Genomic DNA, 21,532 nt, shown 5'->3' with positions numbered 1-21,532 from the left:
CAGGACCCCAGAGTGATTGGCACAGGCATCAGTTGTGCAATTCTCTTTCCGAGGGCACTGAAGAACAGTGAAGCAAAGTAGTGGGTCGGAGTTCTGAGCTGGCTTAAAAGGCACCACTGACATGGCTAACAGAACAAACTCCTCTGAGTATTTCTGGTCTTACGAATATTACTGGGATTACATAGATCCAATTCCAGTAGATGGAAGCAAGTTGAAGATTAATAAATGTAAGTACTGTGGAGGAGTAGCTGCTAATCTATCTAGCACAGGGAAATTGTTACATAGTTTGCGTCACTGACCTGGTTCTGTTTCCTTGCAATAGAGTCCATGCCAGGGCATGGTTTGGGTGAATGGGTGTCTGACTCTGGGCTTTATCTTAAAGTATTTGAAGCTTTAAGACTGCTGACACTAATTCTTGTTTACAAGGACAGATTTTTTTGGAGTCATTTGCTAAGGGAAAATTTGATGACTTGTGAATCTGTAGTGTGGGATGCTAGTTACCTGTGTATTACTGTCACCAAAGTTCACTGAAAGAGCAGAGGTTTTCATAAAAATATTGTGTTTTCATCTTGGGACAAGGCTGACATTGCAACTGGTAAACATTCAGACTTTTTGTAAAGGAAATGTATGTTTTCACTAGCCAGGAACAATAAGCTGCAAACATATTCTTTGACCATTCCTCCTTTGATTTAGTGCTGCTGAACTAATAAAGTAATAAAGCACCACACCTTAAAGAAAGTGGTGTGAATATCCACATCCTTCCATACAGAAACTCTTGCTCTCTAATGCTGTAGAGCACCATTTGGTGCTGCTGGGACCAGGTGAGTTATGAGCTGCTCTTCTGATTCTCTTAAAGTTAGGGCAGATTATTACCCCCAAATTCCACCAGGGAAACCACAAACTGCTTAGCTAAGCTAGATGTAAGTCCCTGGCACATGGCTGGTGTAGCAAACCCCAAAAATCAGGAAGAAACTTTTCCCCTATTTTCTCCTTAATAAGATTTTCCTGACATTTGGATCACCTGGTGCATAACAGAGGTGGCATTTGTGTTATAGCCCTTCCTTCCCTGGCAATTGATAGGGCATTTCTTTTTCTTCAGCTGCCTGTTTTCTTGAAATTTGAAGAAACAGTGCTTATGAGACAAGATGCTCTCCCTCTGTTAAATTTAATTTAAATTTGTTGACAGTTTTTCAGAGGAAATTACCCCATGTGTGCTTATGAGTGATCTCAGCAGCCTTATTTCCATTAAAAATCAGGGTAAACTGATCTTGCGTTGACTTTTTTGTCCCATTTTTATATTCTAAGGAGATGAAAATAGACATTTTTCCATGTCAGCAGCCCAGGAGGAATAGAGGCTGCATCCTCTTGGTACTATTATTCTTCTCCAAATATCAGGGGGAGAACAGTGGGTTACAAGTTCTAATGAAAACACCAAGGGAAACAATTCCACAAGTGGTTAGTTTTTTTTTTCTTGTTTTGACTAAAAGCACCAGTCAAGCAATGCAATACTTTGCAGGTTTTCCTGTCTTTGCATAATATTTATATTCTTACACCTCAAGAAGCTGCTGCTGGGATTATTTGCTTTGTGTGCTCAGGGCCATTGCTGGGACAGCCCAAGGGAATTAAAACAGTCGCCATAACCCTGGGATGGGATTGCAGCTCCCTAATTCAGCTTTTTACCCTGCTAGGTTTTTTGATTTTTTTTAATGTGAAACAGAGGCCTGAATCTCTGCACTTCTTTTCTTCTGTTAGGTGGCTGGTCCCTGAAACTTTGTGAGACTGAATTTGTCGCATGAAAATGAGTCTAAACCCAGATAAAAAGCTATGGTCTTGCTTTCTATTTGTAATGTTGTGCATCTCTCTCCATTTTGTACGAAAATAATGAAAAACCTTAATTGGCCCATGAACTAGTAGGCTATTTAAAAACAAAAATAGGCAATTGAAAAATGTGCACAAAAGGTGATGGTAAAATTTAGCAATAGGAAAGCTTTTTATAGATTGGTAAAATACAAAAATATTTTATTCCAGTTTTAAAAAAAAATAAAAATACTAATTGCAGAATTTAAACCCAGGACATTTTGTTTCAAGCTCTACCTGAGCCCTGGAGCCAATTTATTTGGCTTAAGTGAATTCCATGAAATGTATTAAAACTGTTTCTAAAAGATGAAGCCAAAATAGCTCTGATAGGGAATTCTATAAATGCAAACTCTTAAATTTCTGTCCCAATGGTGTAGAACACTTCAAAACTTTGGGCTTTTCCAAATGATGTCCCTGGGCAAAGGAAGAATAAAATAAGCTGCCCCTCCCCACTGATATTTCTCAGTAGCCCAGCCGAAACTCAGGTTTCTGATAAGGGTACAGCTGGGCCAGCTCCAGTTTTGGGTTGAAAAGGAGCTGGGCTAATTCCCTTAATTCTCTCCTTGTGGCTTTGATGCCAACACATACTGAACTTTTTCACAGGGGAAACAATCAAACATACTGGACCCGTTTCAAAGAACACAATGTTTTCTGTACTTTCAGAGGGAAGATTTATTTTATCTTGGTCAATATTTGTCTCTGGAGTCAGTGACCCTTCTTTTTCCACCTCCTCTAAAGCCAGTCACCGGCTGTGAATCCAGGGCAGAGCACCCAAACTTCCCAAGGCCACCACCACAGTGATCCCAGGAAGGAGTATTTTTGAAAGAGTGGTCAGATGTAGTGTGGGGGCGGGAGCAGATTCATCCCCTCCCTCAGTAAGCCCAAGGCTCAGGCAATAATTGGCACAGAACTGTAGCCTTCATGAAAGAGCAGCTCCCTTTGCTCTCCCAGCCAACTCACCCTCCCAGCCTCTTGTTCCTTAAATAAACCATTTGCTCCTGGCAAAGCAGGCAACATCTTGCACTATTTTATGGTGGTTGCAGGGGCACTGCAGCTGAATAGGACAAGGGGCACAATCCCTTCACTGCACTGATGTGCTGGGAGGGTCTTGGGACACTTTGCAATAAACTTCCCTTGCTATTTCTCTTGGTATAGAACGCTTTCAAGGCTGGAATTCCCTTCCTGAGAGCCTCTCCATAAAGATCCTGCAGGACTGGGCAGTAACCACTCAAGCTTCCTGCACCGTGGTAGTGTGAAAAGAGCCACAGTCAAATATCTACATAGTTCTAGTCACCAGAACACTCTCTGGAGGCTTTTCCCAACCCCTCCCTCATTCCTGTTGCCATACACTGTTAGGAGGCTCCCAAGACCTTTAACAAATTGGCACTTAGATTCCTCTCTCTAAAAGAAGAAACTGAATCAAATGGCACACCTTTACTAGAGATGATAAATCTTTTTGCTGTGTTTTATTTTTGCCATGCAAAATGCATGTGACAGAATTACCATGCTGTGTCCACAGACTCCATCGTCATTGCCTTTTGGGTTGGCCTTGCTGCGTTTGTGACGTTTCTTTTCCTTATTTTACTGTGTATGTCCTGCTCTGGATCAACGCCAGCAAAGTAAGTATAACTAGAGCAAAAGTAAGTTAGATACTGGTGTGAAAAAATAACCTGCAGGAAATATTCACTGCCTCAAGTGATCCAGTGTTTAGAAACAGAATGTTTATCACTGCACAGAAGCAATACTTGCTCTGTCATTATTTAGTTGGAGTGCCTCTTGACCCACTAATATTCTCATTTATTGGCACCCTAGGGCCTCTGGCATGCTCACAAGAGGTAACAAAAACAATAAAAAAACCACCATGCAGTTTACTCAAATAAACCACAAAGCAGGAGGTGGAGTAACAACACAACAGACATGGAAATGGATATGAAATTGCAGGGTAGCAGAGGCATGTTACCAAAAATTTCCTGTTCCTAAAAAAGTGTCAGGAGAAGTGGGTGTACATGAAAATCTCAGAGTGTTTGGAAGACTTAAACAAAGTATTGATTTTTAAAGTTTTTCACTTCTACATCATGTTACTGAGCAAAACACTTGGGTGAAAAATACACATATTTATCCCTCATGTATTTCAATTTTTCTGAAGTGCCCAGAAATCATCAATTAAAAACAGCATTTGATTAGATTTGTTTAGGCTTTGAAACCATCTGATCTTATAATTTTTCTAGGCGCGAAACATACTGTAAGAAAACCATTTTAGGACTGAAGAAACTGTTAAACCCAGTCACACACAAAACTTGTCCTTTTCGGTTGAGTTCTGTTTGTTTTTTAAGCCCCACTTCAAGTCCACTTCTCCCAGTTCCAGCACTGAAACCCAGAAAGTGCCAGAAAGAAGCCAATGGTGTAAATTTCCACGCCCCTGCCCTGTCATCCTCTCTGCTCTGTCACCCGCCCACTACCCTTGGCATGACAATCATCCCGTATCTGTATGGAAACCTCATGTCTCTTTTCTTATGATAATCCCGACACACCCACCCAACAAATGCACGCTCACGTCAAGGCTGGAGAACTTTTACCTTCGTCATTTCTGTGCTCCAGATCCATCTCTGCCAAGCCCAGGGACATGCAGGACATTGTGTGCTCTCTGAGCTCGGCTGTGTCCTGGTGAGAGGTGGCAGCTTCTCTGGGCAGCCTGTGCCAGGGCCTCTCCACCCTCACAGCCAAGAATTCCTCCCCAATATCCAATCCAACCCTGCCCTCTGGCAGTAGGAAGCCATTCCCTGTGTCCTGTCCCTCCATGCCTTGTCCCCAGTCCCTCTCCAGCTCTGCTGGAGCCCCTTCAGGCCCTGCAAGGGGCTCTGAGCTCTCCCTGGAGCCTTCTCCTCTCCAGGTGAGCACCCCCAGCTCTCCCAGCCTGGCTCCAGAGCAGAGAAGCTCTATCCTTCAGAGCATCTCCACGGCCTTGGCTGCCTCTGCACTTGTTCCAACAGCTCCAAATATTTCTTGTGCTGGACCCCAGGGCTCGGGCAGCTCTGCAGGTGGGCTCTTGCCTGAGCAGGGGAGAGGAGCAGAATCTCCCCTCTACCTCTGCTGGTGCATTGTTGATGCAATTTTGGCTCTGCATGACACCCATATCTTCCCCCACTGTGAAATAGCAAGGGTTAATTCTCTTGGCAAGGGCACACTGCCCTCCTCAGCAGAGTGCCTTGTTCTTACCTGCACATCTGCACAGAAACAAGTGTCTTCTAAAAGGCATATGCAACAGCTCTGTTTACTCATGCCACAGCTTAATCCTTAGATACTGGAATCATGGAATCCAGTCATGATTCTGGACCAGGAATCATGGTCCAGATTCCTGGACCTGAATCCATGATCTGGTTGCACCACACACTTCTCTGCAGTACCGAATGGTTTGGTGCCAATTTTGATGGGTGAGTTCGGGAAAGGGGGGAAGGCTGATGCCTGTACAAGCCCCGCAGTGAGGTGTCTGTGTCCCAGTCCCTTTTGTCAGCACTGCACTATCCCACAGAAACACGACAAAAGGTCTGGAGCATGGGACTATCAGGAAAATTAATCCACAAACACCAGAGGTTTATGTCCAAAAAGGAGACAGAGGAGTCCTTCTTCTTTATTCGAATAAAGGGAGAGGCCATGGGGCATTCCCCTGGGGTCTCTCAAATTTTTGAGGGCGCAGCCTCCTTTTTATCCTAATTCCTGGCCGCTTGTCCCTTCTCTCTTTCCCCATAGGCTGAGGTACTTGAGAGGTACAGGCTTCCCGGAACGCCTGATACTGCAATACCTTCCCCCCCCCCCGCCCCCGCCCCCCCCCCCCCCCCCCCCCCCCCCCCCCCGGCGCCCATGCATTATCCCTTCTTAAATCTTAACTTTTGTGGAATTCATGGTGCTCTTTCAGTGCCTCTTTGATCTTTCAGTGGAATCCATCCCATTGTTTCTGTTGTCTCTCACTAATAGCTGCATCTTATCAGCAGACCCACAGCTTGTTTGTAAAGACAAACCCATCATTCCTCTCAGGACCAAGGAATTCAAACCCATTTGCCTGCCAAGGCAGCTGATGATCACACTGCTGGGATGCAGAGCATTAACAATCGCTTCAATTATCTGTATTAACATCCAAAATTACACAGAAAAATAAAGGTTAGTGGCTGGAGATAGTTCCTGGCCAAGGCTGGAAATTCATGCCATGGAAAGAGGACAGGGCGAGCTCCTTCCAGGTCTCCCATGCATTTCACTGGAGGCTGTGAAATCTTCTAGCTATCACTTTCCTACCAGACGGTGTAATGTTGGAGAGAAACCCAAGCTGCATGCCCAGGGTGTTGGAAGATCTGTGTGTTTCATCCCTCATCTGTGTTTCTTGCTCTTGGAGATGCTCAATCCAGGGCCTCGGGGCTTCCTGCTGGCTCCAGGCAGATCTCTTGCACTAAGAAACTCCATTCAGTATTTGGATGTGGTGCATGACCACCCTCACACTAAATCACAGATGTACAGCTGCCTTTACCCTTCAAATCACACTTCCCTCAAAAATGACATCAGATATTGCCACTGCACTTTTGTCCAAACACAGTCTGGAATTAGCTTCCCTGTCCTTTGAAAGACTTTTTCAGTTGTATCTTAGCTTAAGTTCTGTGATTCTGCCTGTGCCGAGGCCAGTCGCAGCACTGCCTAAGAGTGATCTGGCTTGACCAGGTCAGTCTCTTTGGGTATTGGGACACTGGAATTCTTCCAGCCTCCTCCAACCTCTCTGATGTTCCAGGGGTGCTTAACAATTAACAGAGCTGGCCAGAGTTCTCCTCAGACAGTCCCCAGGTGTTGGGGATGCAAGTTCTCCAGCTGATTTTAAAATATGGATAGCTAGGTGGTGGTATTCAGCTAGTTGACAGACTGGAAAGAAAACATCCCGTTTGGTAAGATTTTTTTTTTTTTTTTTTTTTGGTCTTGCACCTGTCACAGAGGAAAGATATCTTGAATACACCTGCAGAATAGCAAAGGAAAGGCCAAACCTGCCTACCTGTGCTGGGCCGGCTGCTGAGACTCTGGGAGCTTGTTTCTGCTTTTTAATTACTCGGCTCGGTTCGGGGGAGCTCGGCTCGGTTCCGCCGAACTCGGAGCCGCCCTCTGCACTCCCCGGAGCTCGGCTCCCTAAGGGCGGCGCGTTAAAGGCGCCCAGCTCGGGGTTTTCCTGCTGCTGCGTCCCACGGGCGGCCCGGCCACCGCACGGACAGGAAAACTGATCCACGAACACCAGAGGTTTATGTCCAAAAAGGAAACTGGGGAGTACTGTAATTTTATTCGAATAAAGGGAGAGGCCATGGGCATTTCCTATGGGTCTCTCAGGTTGTTGGGAGGACGCAGTCTGCTTTTTATCCTCATTTCCCGACCGCATTTCCCTCTCTCTTCCCCACTGGTTGAGGTACTTGAGAGGTACAAACTTCCCGAATCGCCTAATACAGATCCCCTTTCAATGTGCATCCCCTCCAGCCCCTTGTTTTTCTTTGTGTCTCTGTTCTTTTCCTCTAAGTCCAGGAATTTAGCACGGCCTTGGGTGAGCAACGGAATTCCTCTGGAATTTATAGTTCCATTCATTACTTCTTTCAAGTGTCGGTATCTAAGTTTATCTACCAGCAGGCCCACAGTTTCTTTGTAAAGACATCTTCTCATTCCTTTCAGCACGTCTGCGAACGGGAGAGCGGGGTCGGGCAGGAGTTCATTAGGCAGTGACAGCACTCGTGCTAATTAATGGGCACGAGAGCACCCAGAGCAGCTCCCGGGACGGAGCGCTTGCCACCCCAATGTTTTGGAATCACTGTTCGATCCCAGCGGTTTGAAGTTTGGGAATGCTGTGGGACACGTCCAGGGTGTCAGTAATGTTTTTTTTAAAGAAAGCCTCCAAGGAGCGGTGGAAGAAAACAATAAATAATATTGCCTACCTACTGTCCGTGTCCTTGCCTTTTGTGATGTTGGCCCCTTCCAAGGCATAAATTAACCTCACGTGGAGCTTTTGCTGCTGTTGTTGCCCGTATGCTGGAATTCAGCAGAGTCTTTGTCACTTTACACATCGGGAAATAGTTCAGCAGAATTTCAGTTCGGTTGAGCTTGGAACTGCCGACTGCATTACCCGGACCTCGGCTCGGTTCGGCCGAACTCGGAGCCGCCCTCTGCGCTCCCCGGAGCTCGGCTCGGCTCCCTGAGGGCGGCGCGGGCCGGGCCGAGGCGCCGCGCGGGAAAGCGGGGCCGCCTCACATTAAAGGCGCCCAGCTCGGGGTTTTCCTGCTGCCGCGTCCCACGGGCGGCCCGGCCACCGCACGGACACGAACGGGAGAGCGGGGTCGGGCAGGAGCTGACGAGGCAGTGACAGCACTCGCGCTAATTAACGGCCACGAGAGCCGGAGGCTGGGTTCGGCAGAACTCGGTTAGATTCGGCCGAGCTCATAACGTTTGCGGTTCGGCCAAACTCGAGGGATTCGGTTGATCTCGCTTCGGTTCGGCCGACGTCGTAAGGTTGGCCGTGGTTCGGCCGAGCTCGGCTCGGTTCGGTTGAACGCGGCTCATTTCGTCTGAACCCAGCTACGTTCGGATGTATTTAAATGAACTCGGCTAAAGCCGGCTAAACTCGACTGGGTTCGGTAAATCTCGGGCAGTTTCGGCTCTTCGGCTAAACTCGTCAATCATCGGATGCACTCGGCTATTATCGTCTGTTCGAGTAACCTCGGCAATTATCGATAGACCTCGACCATTATCGGCTGTTCGGCTAATATCGGCTATTACCGGCAGATGTCGCCCCACTTCGGGACAGCTCGGCTCGCTTCGGCCGAGCTCGGCTGCACTGAGCTCAGCTAGGCTACATGCGGCTGAGCCAGATTCGGCTCACAGATTCCCTGATGTCAGCCCCTAGGAATTCTGCATGACAGAAAATGGAGCCACTAAAGGGCTTGCGGGTTTTTAAAAAAATAGAATTTTTAACTCCAGTCTTGGTACAGAGCTGATGACTCCTTTAGGACAAGAATGTAGTAGCAATGCCCTCATTTTAATCTCATTCTTATTTAACCCCCCCAAAATTCAATACATATCACAAGGAATGTACAGTTCTGGTTTTTCCCTGTACAGTATTTGGACAAGGGACCTGGGGACAGCATGCAGTTGTGAGTCCATTGAATAAATTCTGATTTACACGTCAAAAGCTCTCATTCTGGCGCTGCATGTTCACCTACCCTCTTGGCCACATTTGAGAACAATGTTATCAGATTTCACAGGGAATTCCCAAGAAAACTCACCTATAATCAATGAGCAGAAAATCTTTTGGGGTTTATTCCCATCTCTCACCTGTTCCAAGTGGAGGGAAGATGGACCTTTGTCGCACACCGTGGCAGCAGTGATGGATCAGGGTGCTTTTATTTTTTTTAATTAGAAACATAAGGGTAATAAAAATAAACCAGGTCTGATATAAATGTCTTTAAAAGCCACTAAAGCTTTTTAAACTAAACCCAAGAAGACCATCATGATTTCCAAATTCAGGCTCCTATTCATACTGGTTGCGGTATGATGAAATCAACCAGGCTCTTCAAGAAACAGGAAATCATCATGACCAAACCTCTGACTGGCTCCTTGTTATTTGCACTTACACCCCACTGGAGGAAGCTCTGCATCCTTTTTTTCCCATCCTATATTGGTGTGAGGATGGGTATTAATGACACACACATGCACATACAGACTTTCTGGTTCTTCAAAAAGTTAAAAATGCCAGTAATGAAAACAACAGAAATAATACTGTGTTTCAGAGTGTTCAAGAAAAGGGAATTAGAACTTTAATGTCCCACTGAGAGATGCTGAATAAAGTCTTCCCCCTGAGTTTGCACACAGTAATAAAATACTGTTTTTTTTGACCAAACAAGTTAAGTCTGTATGAGAACAGCTCAGGAGGCTTTCATGGCTCACAGTGATGACGGCAGAGCGCAGAATGTTCAAGTGTTAGTTCCCCAAATTAATGCCCTGGTGTAGCCAAATTTTTTTGCAAAAAGACATAATAGTTTCCTCTTCTTGTTTCCGAGTTCCCAAGTCATCCTGTAATTCATAACCTGGACTAGTGCAGACCAATCTGACATGGGTAAGTAACATATCCGGCTTCTGTGCTCCAAGCCACATGTCCCCAATGTAAACGGAAGTCAGGAATACAGAAATAGCTGTGGAAGATGAGAGAAAAATCAGAACAGATATTCTTCTATTTCCACACAGCAATACCAAGCCAAGCTGTTTACCTCCAGGACTATGTTTTAAAATAGTTCCCCAACTCTTTTCCTAGATGGAAAATCTGGAGTGCCTTTGCCCATACAAAGCCAATGATCCTACTCTCAAGAAGGAACAAACCAGTTTCCTGTTAAATCTGGAAATCAGTTGGAAATCTGATCTGCCAGATGCTACCCTTGACCAGCAATAGGGATCAGCAGCCAGGCCCATGTGGACTTGTTTTTTGCAGACTATTCTCCCTCTTGGAATTATATTTTTTTATACCTTTTATTCCATTTTAGCCCTTGAAAGGGAAGTTTCTTAGAGGGAGTGTGAGTGTTGTAGTGTCAGAAAACCTCAGTGTGACCATGCTCTGTGCTGCCCACCCCTGCCGACATCCCACCAAAGACACAGCTTCTGTTTTGGGAAGCCATGAGCCTGGGCGGATATGGAAAAACTAGTTAAATGGATTCAAAAAGCCCTGGAATTTCCTAGTTCCTCCCACCACTGCCTTGTAACATGAGTGACAAGAACGAGACAAGTCACCTGTCTTGTCCGCATCCTCTTCCGTTGTCGCTGACAGGCACAGGGATTTCACAAGCTCGTGGAAGGTGCTGGACAGGCCCTGTTCCTCCATGAGCTGGAGCATGATGGAGCTGAGCACACCAAGCTCCCTGGAGAGCCCAGCTGAGGTGCTGCTGGCCTGGCAGAGCCTGCTGTAAAGCTTGAAGAGGTTGTTCCTTGCTGTCTCATCCCTGAGCATCTCCTGCGTGGCTGCCAGGTGCGGTACGACGCGGTTCTGCAGCCACCTCAACACTGGTGACACATCCTGCTCCCTGAGGAGGCTCTGCCCAGCCAGGGACCTCAGCAGCCACTTCGTGACAACATGAATGGATGCACAGGTGACAGCCACGGCCTCAGCCACAGGTTCACTGGGTCTGAGGGTCTCCCCTCCTTGTGTGGAGGGTGATGCTGGGAAAACAGGGTCCCAATGGGCAAGTATGGAATTCAGATGTTCTCTGCATTTCTCCAGCTTAGACACTTCCACGTCTGCAGTACTGTCATCTTCCACCTCGTTCTTTTTCCGAGTATGACGATACACATTAGATGAGGCTTGAGGTCTGTTCTTGTCTCTAATATTTTCTGTAAGAAGAAAACCACCACCAAGACAAAGGTCAGATACCCCAAAGGATTCTGCTGTTACAAAACCGTGCAAGTAAAGTGCTCTCCTGCCTTGATTCAGTTGTTACAATTGCAAGCACGAGCCTCCTTTGGCAGCCTCCCAGAGCCTGCCCTGTTCCAAGGGGCTCCTGGAGCTCCCAGGCACTCCAGGCTGGAACCCTATTCCAAACTGGATCACCCAGCCTGGAGATGAGAGAAGCTCCTGAAGCCTGGAGCACACAACCCACACAAGACAGTAAGTTCCAAAAACTCTCCTCATGTCTTTCTGAGGAGTTTTAAAGGGTGAGAAAAACTTTAGAAAAGTTCCCCAGGTCCTGATCTTACTTTTCCTTTCTTCAAAACTGATGACAAGAAGAATCAACTATTTAATTTTCACTTGCTTTATTTATTTATTTTTTTTTACTTACACATTGCTTCAGACCCCCATCCACACTCAGAATGATTCAAACCTTTGAGCACAAGCCTCCAGCACTTTTCCTTTTACTGTTTCATTAAAGAACACCATTTTTCAAAGCCTGATACGAGCTTTGCAACTAAGTTTAATTTTAAAACTCTTTCCCTTTTTAAACTGTGTTTCTCCAAAGCTTCCAAACTGTTAAGATTAGAAAGGTTAGAAATCACTTTAGGATTAGGAAAGGAAGATCTGAAAAACACCTTTCCATTTCCTTTCCTCCTCCCTGAAGCTGTCTGACAGAAGGCATTAGTACTGTCTCCAGAGAAGTTTGCCTCACTTGTACTGTTGGTCTGTAACAGCTGCCACAAAAGATGCTTTCCTTGAAGTATTTTAGCACTTACTGAGCAATTCTTTGTTTTGGTACTTCTGAGCCAGGGCCTGCAGATCCTCCTGTAGCTGCAGGTCTTTGCTGACAAGGCTCCACTTGTGCAGCAGCAGCAGCAGCTCCCTGCTGGAGAGGATGCTGTTGTTGACTGTGAAACGCCCCATCTCCCTAAAAGCCTCAACAACAACAGCACGGTATTCCAGCACGGAGCTGAGGGTGCTGAAGAACTCAGTCAGCTTGTCCAGATCAACATTAGTCCTGTCAAAAGAAAACACAACTGCCATGTATTTTCCTGCACACTAATTAATAAGTGCAGGTTTTAATCCTTACTGTCAGAACGGCCAGGAATTAAGGACTTGACAGCAACAGTACATCAAATTTTACTTTATTCCCCATGTATTCAAACACCTAAATACTCCTGTCAAAGAAATCTCATCCAAATTCACTACACAACACACAAACTGAAGGTGAAAAAAGGCATTTATCTGCCAGAGATAAAGAAATCCTCCTGGCCTTAATAAAGTTCAAACTGGACAGAGGATGAAATGCAAACCCACTAAAGCAAAAAATAAAACAAAGGACTTACCTAATATGTTTGATTAACGTGACCAAAACATACAGAAATTCATTTACAAACTGAATAGGAAGAAGTTTCCTGTTCTCCTGGGACTGATTCTTGTTTTCTCTCTTGTCTCCTAAATTTGTTAGCCAAAGAGTATGGAGTAAAGAAATAATTCTATTTATCACCTTGTTTTCCAGAAACCTGAAAAACAAAACAAAACAAACAAACAAAACAAAAATCAAACCAACCAAACAAACAAAAAGACGAAATCCACATTTGGAAGGCAGATTCTCACCAGCAGCTCGTCCATCACCCACAGGGGACCATATTTTAGGGCACTTCTGGTGCACTTGCCTGAACCTGTTAGGACACTCTATGCAGAAGAGATTTTCTGTGTATGTGCTTAACATGTGAGGGAGAGGCAAGGGGAGGAGGCATGTTCCAGACAGCTCAGATCCATTACTGTGCCACTTCCTGTGCAGCAGGTCCTGTGACAGGATGTGAACGGAGGGGGCTTGAAATTTAAAAGGTAAAGACACCAACACAAGGTGCCATTTTGCTTTCTCAGTTTTTCAAGGAAATGTTTTTGAAATCCTTCCTACCACAACTTGAAAGGTTGATTCTGTTTTCAAAACCACGAGGGACCCCTCAGAGTTCAGCAAGTTCTGCCAGTACAGCTCTTGGTGTCCCCCTGTCTGTCACCTTTTCTTTCATACTCAGCCACACAATTATTCTAATATGGACAGTAAAATTGTTCCCATTTCTCCTGTACTTCTCTGGTTACCTTTTCTCTAAGCTTTGCAGGACCCACGTGAGGAGGCTATGATCCTGTATCAGCTCATAGGCAGCTCTGGTGACACGGGCAGCACTTTGCAATATCTCCAGAATACGACTCTGAAACAGAAAATAGAACTTGTTCTTTTACAGTCAGGATCTAATTATCTAACACAGAATTAGCAACTTGACTGGTATCTGATCAACTTCAAGGTAAAATGCACACCACCTGTTCTCAAAAACTCCAGGAAAGGAAAGACATTCTCTGTTCAAAGCTTCATACCATAGGTGCTACTCTTAGAAGAAGTCTTCAGGTAGCAAGACAATTTTATCTTTCTGTCCAAGGTTTTGATACCTGAAATACTCAGGGTGGATGCTCCCAAACCTGAGAGCTCCTGGCATGTGAGTTTCCCTTCTGCTGAAGCACCGCTCAGGTAACAAATGTGCTGCTCGGGGAATAGAGACCCCCAAAAAACAAAAGACCCTGACTGCAGGAGCAAAACCACAGTACCCACATGAGGCTCCATGATGGCAGGAACCTGGTCCAATTTCAGGGGATAAGGATGTGACTGGTTTAGACAGAAGCAATTATTTCCCCCTCCACACATACACAACATAAACAAGGAACAAATTTTCAAGAGGGCAAAGGCAGAGTCAGCTGCTCCTTTCTGTTTTGTACTTGTGATGTCAAAGCTGTGCAAACATCTGTGGTTTGGGGATTTTTTTTGTGCTTTCATTTGATATTCTTACCTGGGAGCCCTCATCACACAAAGGACTGTTGAAAAAGGAAAGAATGATCTGGAAAATCCTCTGGTAGTCATAAAGCTCATAGCAATGTCTGTCACGTAGCCCTTGCCCAAGAAATCTGAGGATCCACACACGCTCTGTTTTGTACTGGAAGCCATAAAGAAAAATACCACCATCAGACATTTAGACAATTCCAAATATTACCTGCTCCTAAGAGCACAAAAGCCTGGTTCCTTGTGAGTGCCAGCTCAGGGCTTACCATAGCTTGTTCTGGACTTCTCAATTTCCACTCCTATCAAATTTAATCACTAACATCCACCAGGAACAGTCAGTCTGCAGCCCAAACATGCAGTGAAAATGGAACTTTATAAGTTGCTGTTCCTAAAACACTTCAGTTGAACTCAACGTTACTAATCTAAGCTCAAAGATGAATGTAAGCTAGTTGGGGAAGAATATTTTGTTTATTGTGCTCAAAGAGCAAACACAGCACAACTCATTGTGTGTTATTAAGAAACACATTAAGTATTAAGGAAACAACAAAAACCCCACAGAAATAACATTTTTAATTCCAGCATGAAACAAAAGAAACATGCTTCTAATTAACCACCTCCAGGAGAATAAGATTTCATTGTATTTTTATGGCTTTTTTCTATAAATTTCTGAAGAAGTAGTGGATACCTAAAATGGGACTCTTACCTCCAAATCAAAGCTGTAGAAAAGCTGGAAAAATCCTGGTACTTTCCTCAGGTCCAAATACTGGTGTGACAGAAGGAATCTGTTTACCTTTATGTACATGTGCTCTTCTGTGAAGAGAAAAAACCGGCATTGTGGAGGAGGACAACATTCCCAATCCACAACCACGGACAAGAATAAATGGAAGCTGTACTGTGCAGTGTTCCAAGCTGGGAGAACAGCCCAGAAACTGCAGAAGGCCTTCGCTCTGAGGTTCATTATGTTGCTGGCCATCCCTCCCCTTCTCTTCCCCAGAATGAAAAGCTCAGTCAAGAGTGCATGAGCACAAAGCAGGCGAGGAGATCAACATTCCCCAAGGCCCTGTTTTTCAACCCAGCAGTGACACACACAGGAAGTTCCAGTACCTGGCTTCAGGATCTGCTGTGCCACACGAGCGATGTAGAGGCTCAGGGAGAAGGTGAACCTGAGGTTTGGCTGCCCGATTCCATTCTGCACAGCATCCAAGAGATACAACAACTGCAAGAGCCCAGGGAGAGAAGCCTGAACCACAGCCCAAATGACCACAACAGGAGCATGAATACATAAATCAGCTTCTGGGACATTTCATAGACCATACAGGTCAAATATCAATTCCACCAGGATTTCCATCCCTACAAACAAAATTCTCAAGAATTTCTAAAACACATTTCCCACTTTCTCTGTCCACTGATTGTAACAGGAGGAAACACAAAGCAGTAAGGTAGAAACAATGGGAGGTAGGATAAAAAGCTTCTTTTAGCTCTCTCACAACATGCATGTAGGTGGATGAGCAAGGCACTATCTCTCCCACACATGCCTATGACCTACAAGGTCTCACCTGCCAAACTGGCAATGGAGCTGAGTCTTACCTGGCTCTTCTCTCGAAAGCGAGCCCCTTCCAGATGGGAGCGGAAGGAAGCCAAGACAAAATATGCAGCCGCTCTCATGCTGGAGTCGTAGCTGCTCAGGGCAGCCACTGTGAGACCCAGGGCATTGACTTCCACAAACTTGTGACATGCCACCACACACTCTGTGAGGGGAAAAGAAACAGAAAGCACCTGCTGTGTCCCAGGGTGTGTAACAGCACTATAGTCCTTAACATTTCTGGTCATGAGCACCCATTTCTGGCTCTACCCCCATAAACAATGACCTCAGTGCATGAAGGCTCCTCCAGCTGACAAAGGGCTTCAGCAAGTCACTCTGAACAGGAATTCTTTACCTGAGCTGAAATTCACAGGGCTGTTCTCATTTATGTGAGACAAAGATGATCCTGCCCACTAGGCCATGCAAAGTTAGGGGTAAATTCTGTAAAGACATCTTGTACCTCACTCTTTCAGGAAAGTTTGAATACAAAGAACAACAAGAGAGAAAATTCATCTCTCCTAAACATTTTTGGATGCCTGAAAGACCAGCACTAAAGAACTTTTGTAACAGAAAGGGCACGAGAACAACAACATAAATAGCCCATAAACCACAGCACTTGTCCCTGTGTAGGCACAAGTGACTCTGCTGGTAAGGCCTGCTCTGAGCCAAGTACTCAGCTGTACCCCTGAGCCCTTCTGGGTAAAACAAAATCCAGCAACGACCAGAAATCAGCCTAACAGAAAACAGGAAACACACCCTTCAATGTAGCATTTCTCTTCCACAGCATTGTGCCATCAGGATTTGGAGTTTCTCCTTGAAGGTCTTCTGTTCTGTGTGCTTTGAAGGGTTGCTGCCATTTCTACCCACCGATGGCTAGAAGTGACATGCCAACCTTCCACCATCTCCAGAAATGGAGCACAGTGATACCTCAGTGGTATTTACCAGCTACAAATATACTGTGAGTTTAGCGATAATATTCATGTATTTTCTTGTCATTCACACTGAAGGTCAAGAGGAGGTTTCTAGAAACAAATATTCCTATTTAAGAAGGGGCTGCAATCTTACTGCCAACTACCTACATTTGGTCCACTAATTTCCTCCCCTATGACTGCCCACGCAAAATTGTGTGTGTGTGTGTGAATATATAGTTATGTTTAAAAAATCACAGATTATTTCTGTCCCAGAGCCACCACTCTGCTCTCCTTCAGGCTGCAGCTCTGGGGAACTGCTGATGTGCACTAACCATTCACACTGTGGAGAAGTGCCACAGAGTGAAATCCAAGGTTCTCACTTCAGCAGCCCACAAGAAGATTTATTTGGAAAACCTTTCTTCACTGAAAACATGCAGTGGTAATATTTTCCATCCTGCTGAACCTAGAGAGTGTGTTCAACAACTAACATAAAACAACAAGCTCTTATTAGAAAAGCATCCCAATTTAATTCTATGTCTGACATACAGCTTGTTTAAAGGACCTTGAGAATCATGATGGAAAAGCTGATCCACAAGATGCGTATCAGAGCTAAAGATAGATAGAACTTGCTATCTGCCCAACCCCAGACCTTTTCCTCAGCAAGCATTAAACACTGTGCAAATCCATGTTTATGTGTTTTGATGGCACTGTGCAGTCAGGACAAAGAGCAAATAAATAAAGAACTGAGAATTCCAAGAGCAGCCGACATGGTTTAAAAGCACTGTGGGACCAGGACTCATAAATCACTTGGGCCCTTTAAAAATGCCCCTCTTAGGACAGACTCTCACACTGTGTGGAGAAGCAAAGAGGGCTATTTCCTCCTCTCCAGGTTCAGATTTAGGACAGCCACCATCTCTACAGCTCCACAAGAACATGATGTACAGCCATTCCCTCAACCTTGGTGCTTCCCACATCAGCAGCCACTGACTGGCTGCAGTGCTGCTGGGGCTGCCACAGACACCAAATCCCTCCCTCCACGGGGTGGGTGGTGCTGGAAGAGTGTCCTTTTTCCAGCTATCAACACTAGGTTCCAAAGACACCAACCATCCATGCTTTTCATCCCTGTGAACCTCAAAGGCCCAGCATTAACTGGATTGTCTAAGATCCTTCCAACTGCAAAATGCCAAGTAGTTCTGGTACCTTTTCTCCTCAGAGGACTTAAGGACAGCTCATTTCCTGCCGCCAGGATTACACAGAGCAATTCAAACCATAGCTGATGGCAGGCTAAGCACATTCAAACAGGTGCTGAACTTGCAGGGGTCTGGGTAAACAAAGGACTGTGAGTGTGATTTCACTGACAGACACTAACAGCCTGCCAACTGCTTCTAACATTATTGCTGTGGAAAGCCAAATCTAGCTGTAACTACAGCTTAACCATGCTTAACCATGTGCTTAACCATAACCAGTGTAGGGAGAGAGCTGCTCAGGAAAGTCCTTAGGCTTCTTGTCTCCCTTTGACCTCTGACGGCTCTCTCTATGGACAGTGTGTCCATGAAGCACAGCAGGGATGTGCACATGCAAAGCCGAGTCATGTCAGACAAGAAACTTGCTGACAGTTCAGAGCACCAGCCTATTTGTGAAACACACTGGCCTCACGTCCAGCTCTCTGGTGGAAAATGAGTTGGCTGAAAAACATTGTCCTGTTCTATAACCACAGTCTAGATCTCCAACCAGTTCAGTCACACTTTTACTCAGCGTAAAAGTTAGGCACAAATTCCTTGCAGTATTAGCTCCTGGATCAGGGATAACAGAGCTCCAGGTGCAGCTCCTGCAGCAGAGCAACCTGACACTAAATACCAAAGAGAAACACTCATTTTACCTGGTCTGGTCAGTTCACTGAAGAGCTGAAGTAGAAAACAAGGATCATAGAAGTCATCAAGGCTCTTGACTGTTTCATCTTTATATAGTGACTCTTGTATCCCCTGAAACCAAATCCAAACCAGTATTTGTATGAAACAACACCAATTTCAAGCTTGGTTTCAACTTCCACAACCACCTCACCCCACTATAAACCATTTGATAGTACACATGTAAAATATGACGCAACGCAGGGCAAGACATGCTTGTGTTTAAACACGGCTTTCACTATGAGAATATATCAACAACTATCTCCCCTGACCAACAGCTACAGAAGCAGGTCAGCAAAGTGTAAGAAAGGCTGGAAAGCCCATTGCCAGTGGATCCCTGGGCTGTCCAATCCTGGTCGCACATATGTGACAACCTCTGCAATGCACAATCACCCCTGCTGACAAGATGTGGCCCGTATCTTGCAATTAATTTGGGAAGGGCTCCTAAAGAACTAATTCCAGCCTTCCTATGAATTGAAATTACTCTCCTGATGGAAACAAACTGCAGTGTATTATATGGACACAAGAAATGAATGGCTCAAGGCTCTTTCTGTATATCCAAAGAAGGGTAACCATGGACAGGCTAAACCAAAAGCACCTCTGATGGCAGCAGCCGGCGATGCTGAGGGAACGACAGAATCGTTTTCATCATCTTCTCTCGATCCAGCAGACACAGAATCTCCTCCATGCTTGGCTGCTGCCACAGGGACTTCCCCAGACTCTTGCAAGTCTTGTGATGCTCCACAGCAGCTGGACCCCACAGCAAGATCCTTAAACATTGTTAAAGGTAAAAGCATTAGGCAACAGAGCCAAAAGAAATTACAGAGGAGATAAATCAGTACTGAAGTTTTGTCTTCAATTGCAGTTATTACCCTGTAGGACTTGAAACTAGAACTCATTTCCCTGGCAACACCTTTTCCATCCATTGCAAAGCTTTTCAAATTTAGTCTGAGGGATTTAGTCTGAAGGTATCTCATTCACCCAAAGAGAGAGAGAGACTCTGCTCGCCCCTGTCCATCCAAGTCAGAATGTACTCATTTAGAGGCACCTATGGATTTAACCTGTAAGTGCAGGTAAGAATGACAGCAGCTGCATGACAGGGGTCCAGACCTGACTCAGCTGCCTGAGCCAGTGCTCTTGCACTGCTAATGGTATTTCTGCTCCTACCTCCAGGACAGAAAAAAGCTTGGGAGGAAGGCAGACTGACCCACAACTGTTGGCAACAGACTTTCCTGTGTATTGCTTGGGCACAGGAAAGGGAAAAGTCCACTACTGACTTATGTTTCAGCCTCCCATCTATGAAGAGACCCCTATAGTGAGTCCAAATGATGGAGAGTGAGTGACTCCAGAAATGAGTCACCCCATCTAACCCACAGAGACACAGACGTCTGGGCAGCATAAGAGAATTACATTAAGAATAGGCAATACATAGTAAAAATGTTTACAAAAGCAACATTCACCTTTAGGTTTGGCCTTGTTCATTGTTTCCTTCATTTCAAAATAAGACCCTGGAAAAATATCAGTTGTTGAGACTGTTGTGTAGTTTGCCCAACAAAGTAATGTGTTCAGCTTACCTGGAGTTTATCAGACTTTGATTATTCTTCTCATACAACTGAAGCAACAGCAGTATCTTCTGATCTAAAACCCAAGATTGAACCCACAGTTAGTGACCTGTGGAGACAAGAACGAGATGCAGAAGGAAGTGCCTTTGCCAGGCTGACACTCACCCACGGTGCTCAGTGTGGCCCCATAGGCTCCCAGCAGCACTGGGAGGTGACTGCTCCCACAGAGAGAGGGGCTGAGCTGCACAGCTGTCAGCAGAATGTCCACCAGCGCCTCTGGAACAAACACAGTTTGAGCTCTGCAGCTCTGTCACATAGGGCACAAATTAACACCCCAAGACCCACTCTAAGTGGATGCACACAGCACCGGACATTTTACATCAGCACCTATCTCCAGAGACACCACAGCCCACTTCCCCAATGCACTAAAGGGTGATTATGAAGCATTTCATTCAAGGGAACACCTTAAAACAGTATTCCCAAGCTGAACGCACAAGTCATTCAGCCAGGTGAGGTCCCCAGTGTGGAACACACTACTCTGCAGAAGCTTTCCATGCTTACACACCCGCTCTCTGGTGAAAAAGGAGTGCTGTAGCCTATCTTGCCATAGCTCCACTCCTTCCTCCCCCAAGAGGGCATCTGGAATGTGCTCAGGAGTTGCACAGAGAAAGGCAGACATGTCAGCAACCTCCCCAAGGACTTGAGAATTCACAGCAAAAACTTCTAAGTCTGCATCCCAGCTGCAGTAAATATCAAAATGCTTCAGCACTGTGTGTTCCAGCAGGGCTCAGCACTGCAGGTGGTTTGTGAGCCACAGGAACTCTGTCCTGTGGGGTACAGAAACTATCCACCTTTGCTCTGTAACCAACTGAGAAGCAGAAAATAGAAGTGCTTGGATTCCTCAAAAGCCAACAGGTTGTCTACAGCACACTCAAGACTCGACTCGATTTCTCTACTCCTAGTATCTGAAAAGGCCTGGGCTTTGACCCTAGTTGTGTGCAGGAATATAAAATGCATGTCAAAACTAAAGAGCTCCTAAAGTACCAGCCTGAGTGAACGCACTCATGACACCAAGCTTCTGCAATACTGCAGCTGGTCTCAAAGAATTCATCCTGCTGACCTACAGAAATACACTCAAAAAGTAAGACACATACATACAGTAAGCAGCAAAATCTATTCCTTACTTTTAATTTCACTAAATCGGTGATTTCACAAGAGCTTTTTTTTTTCTCTTTTCAGGTGTTTTAAAACTCAAAAGCTTGTTTACATGTTGCTCATCAATAAATACAAAACTTGTTATCAACATGCTGGCCTGAGAATTTCCCCCCTTTTTCTTACACAGCTCCTTCAATCACTGCATCTCAAACCCCTTTACAGTGGAGAAAAGCTGAGGTCTATGTAGATTAAATGTGGTTCAAGGTCAGGCAGGATTTCAGTT

At 45.3% G+C, this 21,532-nt stretch overlaps 1 protein-coding gene and 1 long non-coding RNA gene across 4 annotated transcripts in view; one reads left to right on the top strand and one right to left on the bottom strand.

Moving 5' to 3' along the window:
• Window positions 1-8: 8 nt before the first annotated feature.
• Window positions 9-7,817, top strand: LOC131582093 (uncharacterized). 3 transcript variants are annotated; one of them, XR_009278273.1, is made up of 3 exons: window positions 9-227; window positions 3,377-3,476; window positions 7,399-7,817. It is a non-coding gene; the product is annotated as an uncharacterized LOC131582093 (long non-coding RNA). The 3 variants fall into 3 exon arrangements; XR_009278272.1 differs by having other exon boundaries at window positions 12-227; window positions 7,394-7,817; XR_009278270.1 differs by having other exon boundaries at window positions 24-227; window positions 7,543-7,817.
• A 1,081-nt stretch (window positions 7,818-8,898) lies between these two features.
• URB1 (URB1 ribosome biogenesis homolog) overlaps window positions 8,899-21,532 on the bottom strand; it is a 41,208-nt gene continuing 28,574 nt past the window's right edge. The window contains exons 27-39 of the mRNA XM_058844851.1: window positions 20,260-20,370; window positions 20,107-20,170; window positions 19,131-19,302; window positions 18,505-18,607; window positions 15,720-15,880; window positions 15,237-15,348; window positions 14,836-14,942; window positions 14,143-14,286; window positions 13,403-13,512; window positions 12,643-12,819; window positions 12,073-12,314; window positions 10,642-11,238; window positions 8,899-10,052 (exon numbers count right to left, since the gene is read on the bottom strand). Of these exons, the coding sequence (XP_058700834.1) occupies window positions 9,841-10,052; window positions 10,642-11,238; window positions 12,073-12,314; window positions 12,643-12,819; window positions 13,403-13,512; window positions 14,143-14,286; window positions 14,836-14,942; window positions 15,237-15,348; window positions 15,720-15,880; window positions 18,505-18,607; window positions 19,131-19,302; window positions 20,107-20,170; window positions 20,260-20,370 (2,312 nt within the window). The 3' untranslated portion in view covers window positions 8,899-9,840. The remainder of the gene's footprint in view (window positions 10,053-10,641; window positions 11,239-12,072; window positions 12,315-12,642; window positions 12,820-13,402; window positions 13,513-14,142; window positions 14,287-14,835; window positions 14,943-15,236; window positions 15,349-15,719; window positions 15,881-18,504; window positions 18,608-19,130; window positions 19,303-20,106; window positions 20,171-20,259; window positions 20,371-21,532) is intronic.

This window comes from Poecile atricapillus, chromosome 1 (assembly GCF_030490865.1).
Source record: "Poecile atricapillus isolate bPoeAtr1 chromosome 1, bPoeAtr1.hap1, whole genome shotgun sequence".
Taxonomy (NCBI): Eukaryota; Metazoa; Chordata; class Aves; order Passeriformes; family Paridae; genus Poecile; species Poecile atricapillus.
The sequence above is the reverse complement of the archived record's forward strand: the minus strand, read 5'-3'. Positions and strand labels throughout refer to the sequence as shown.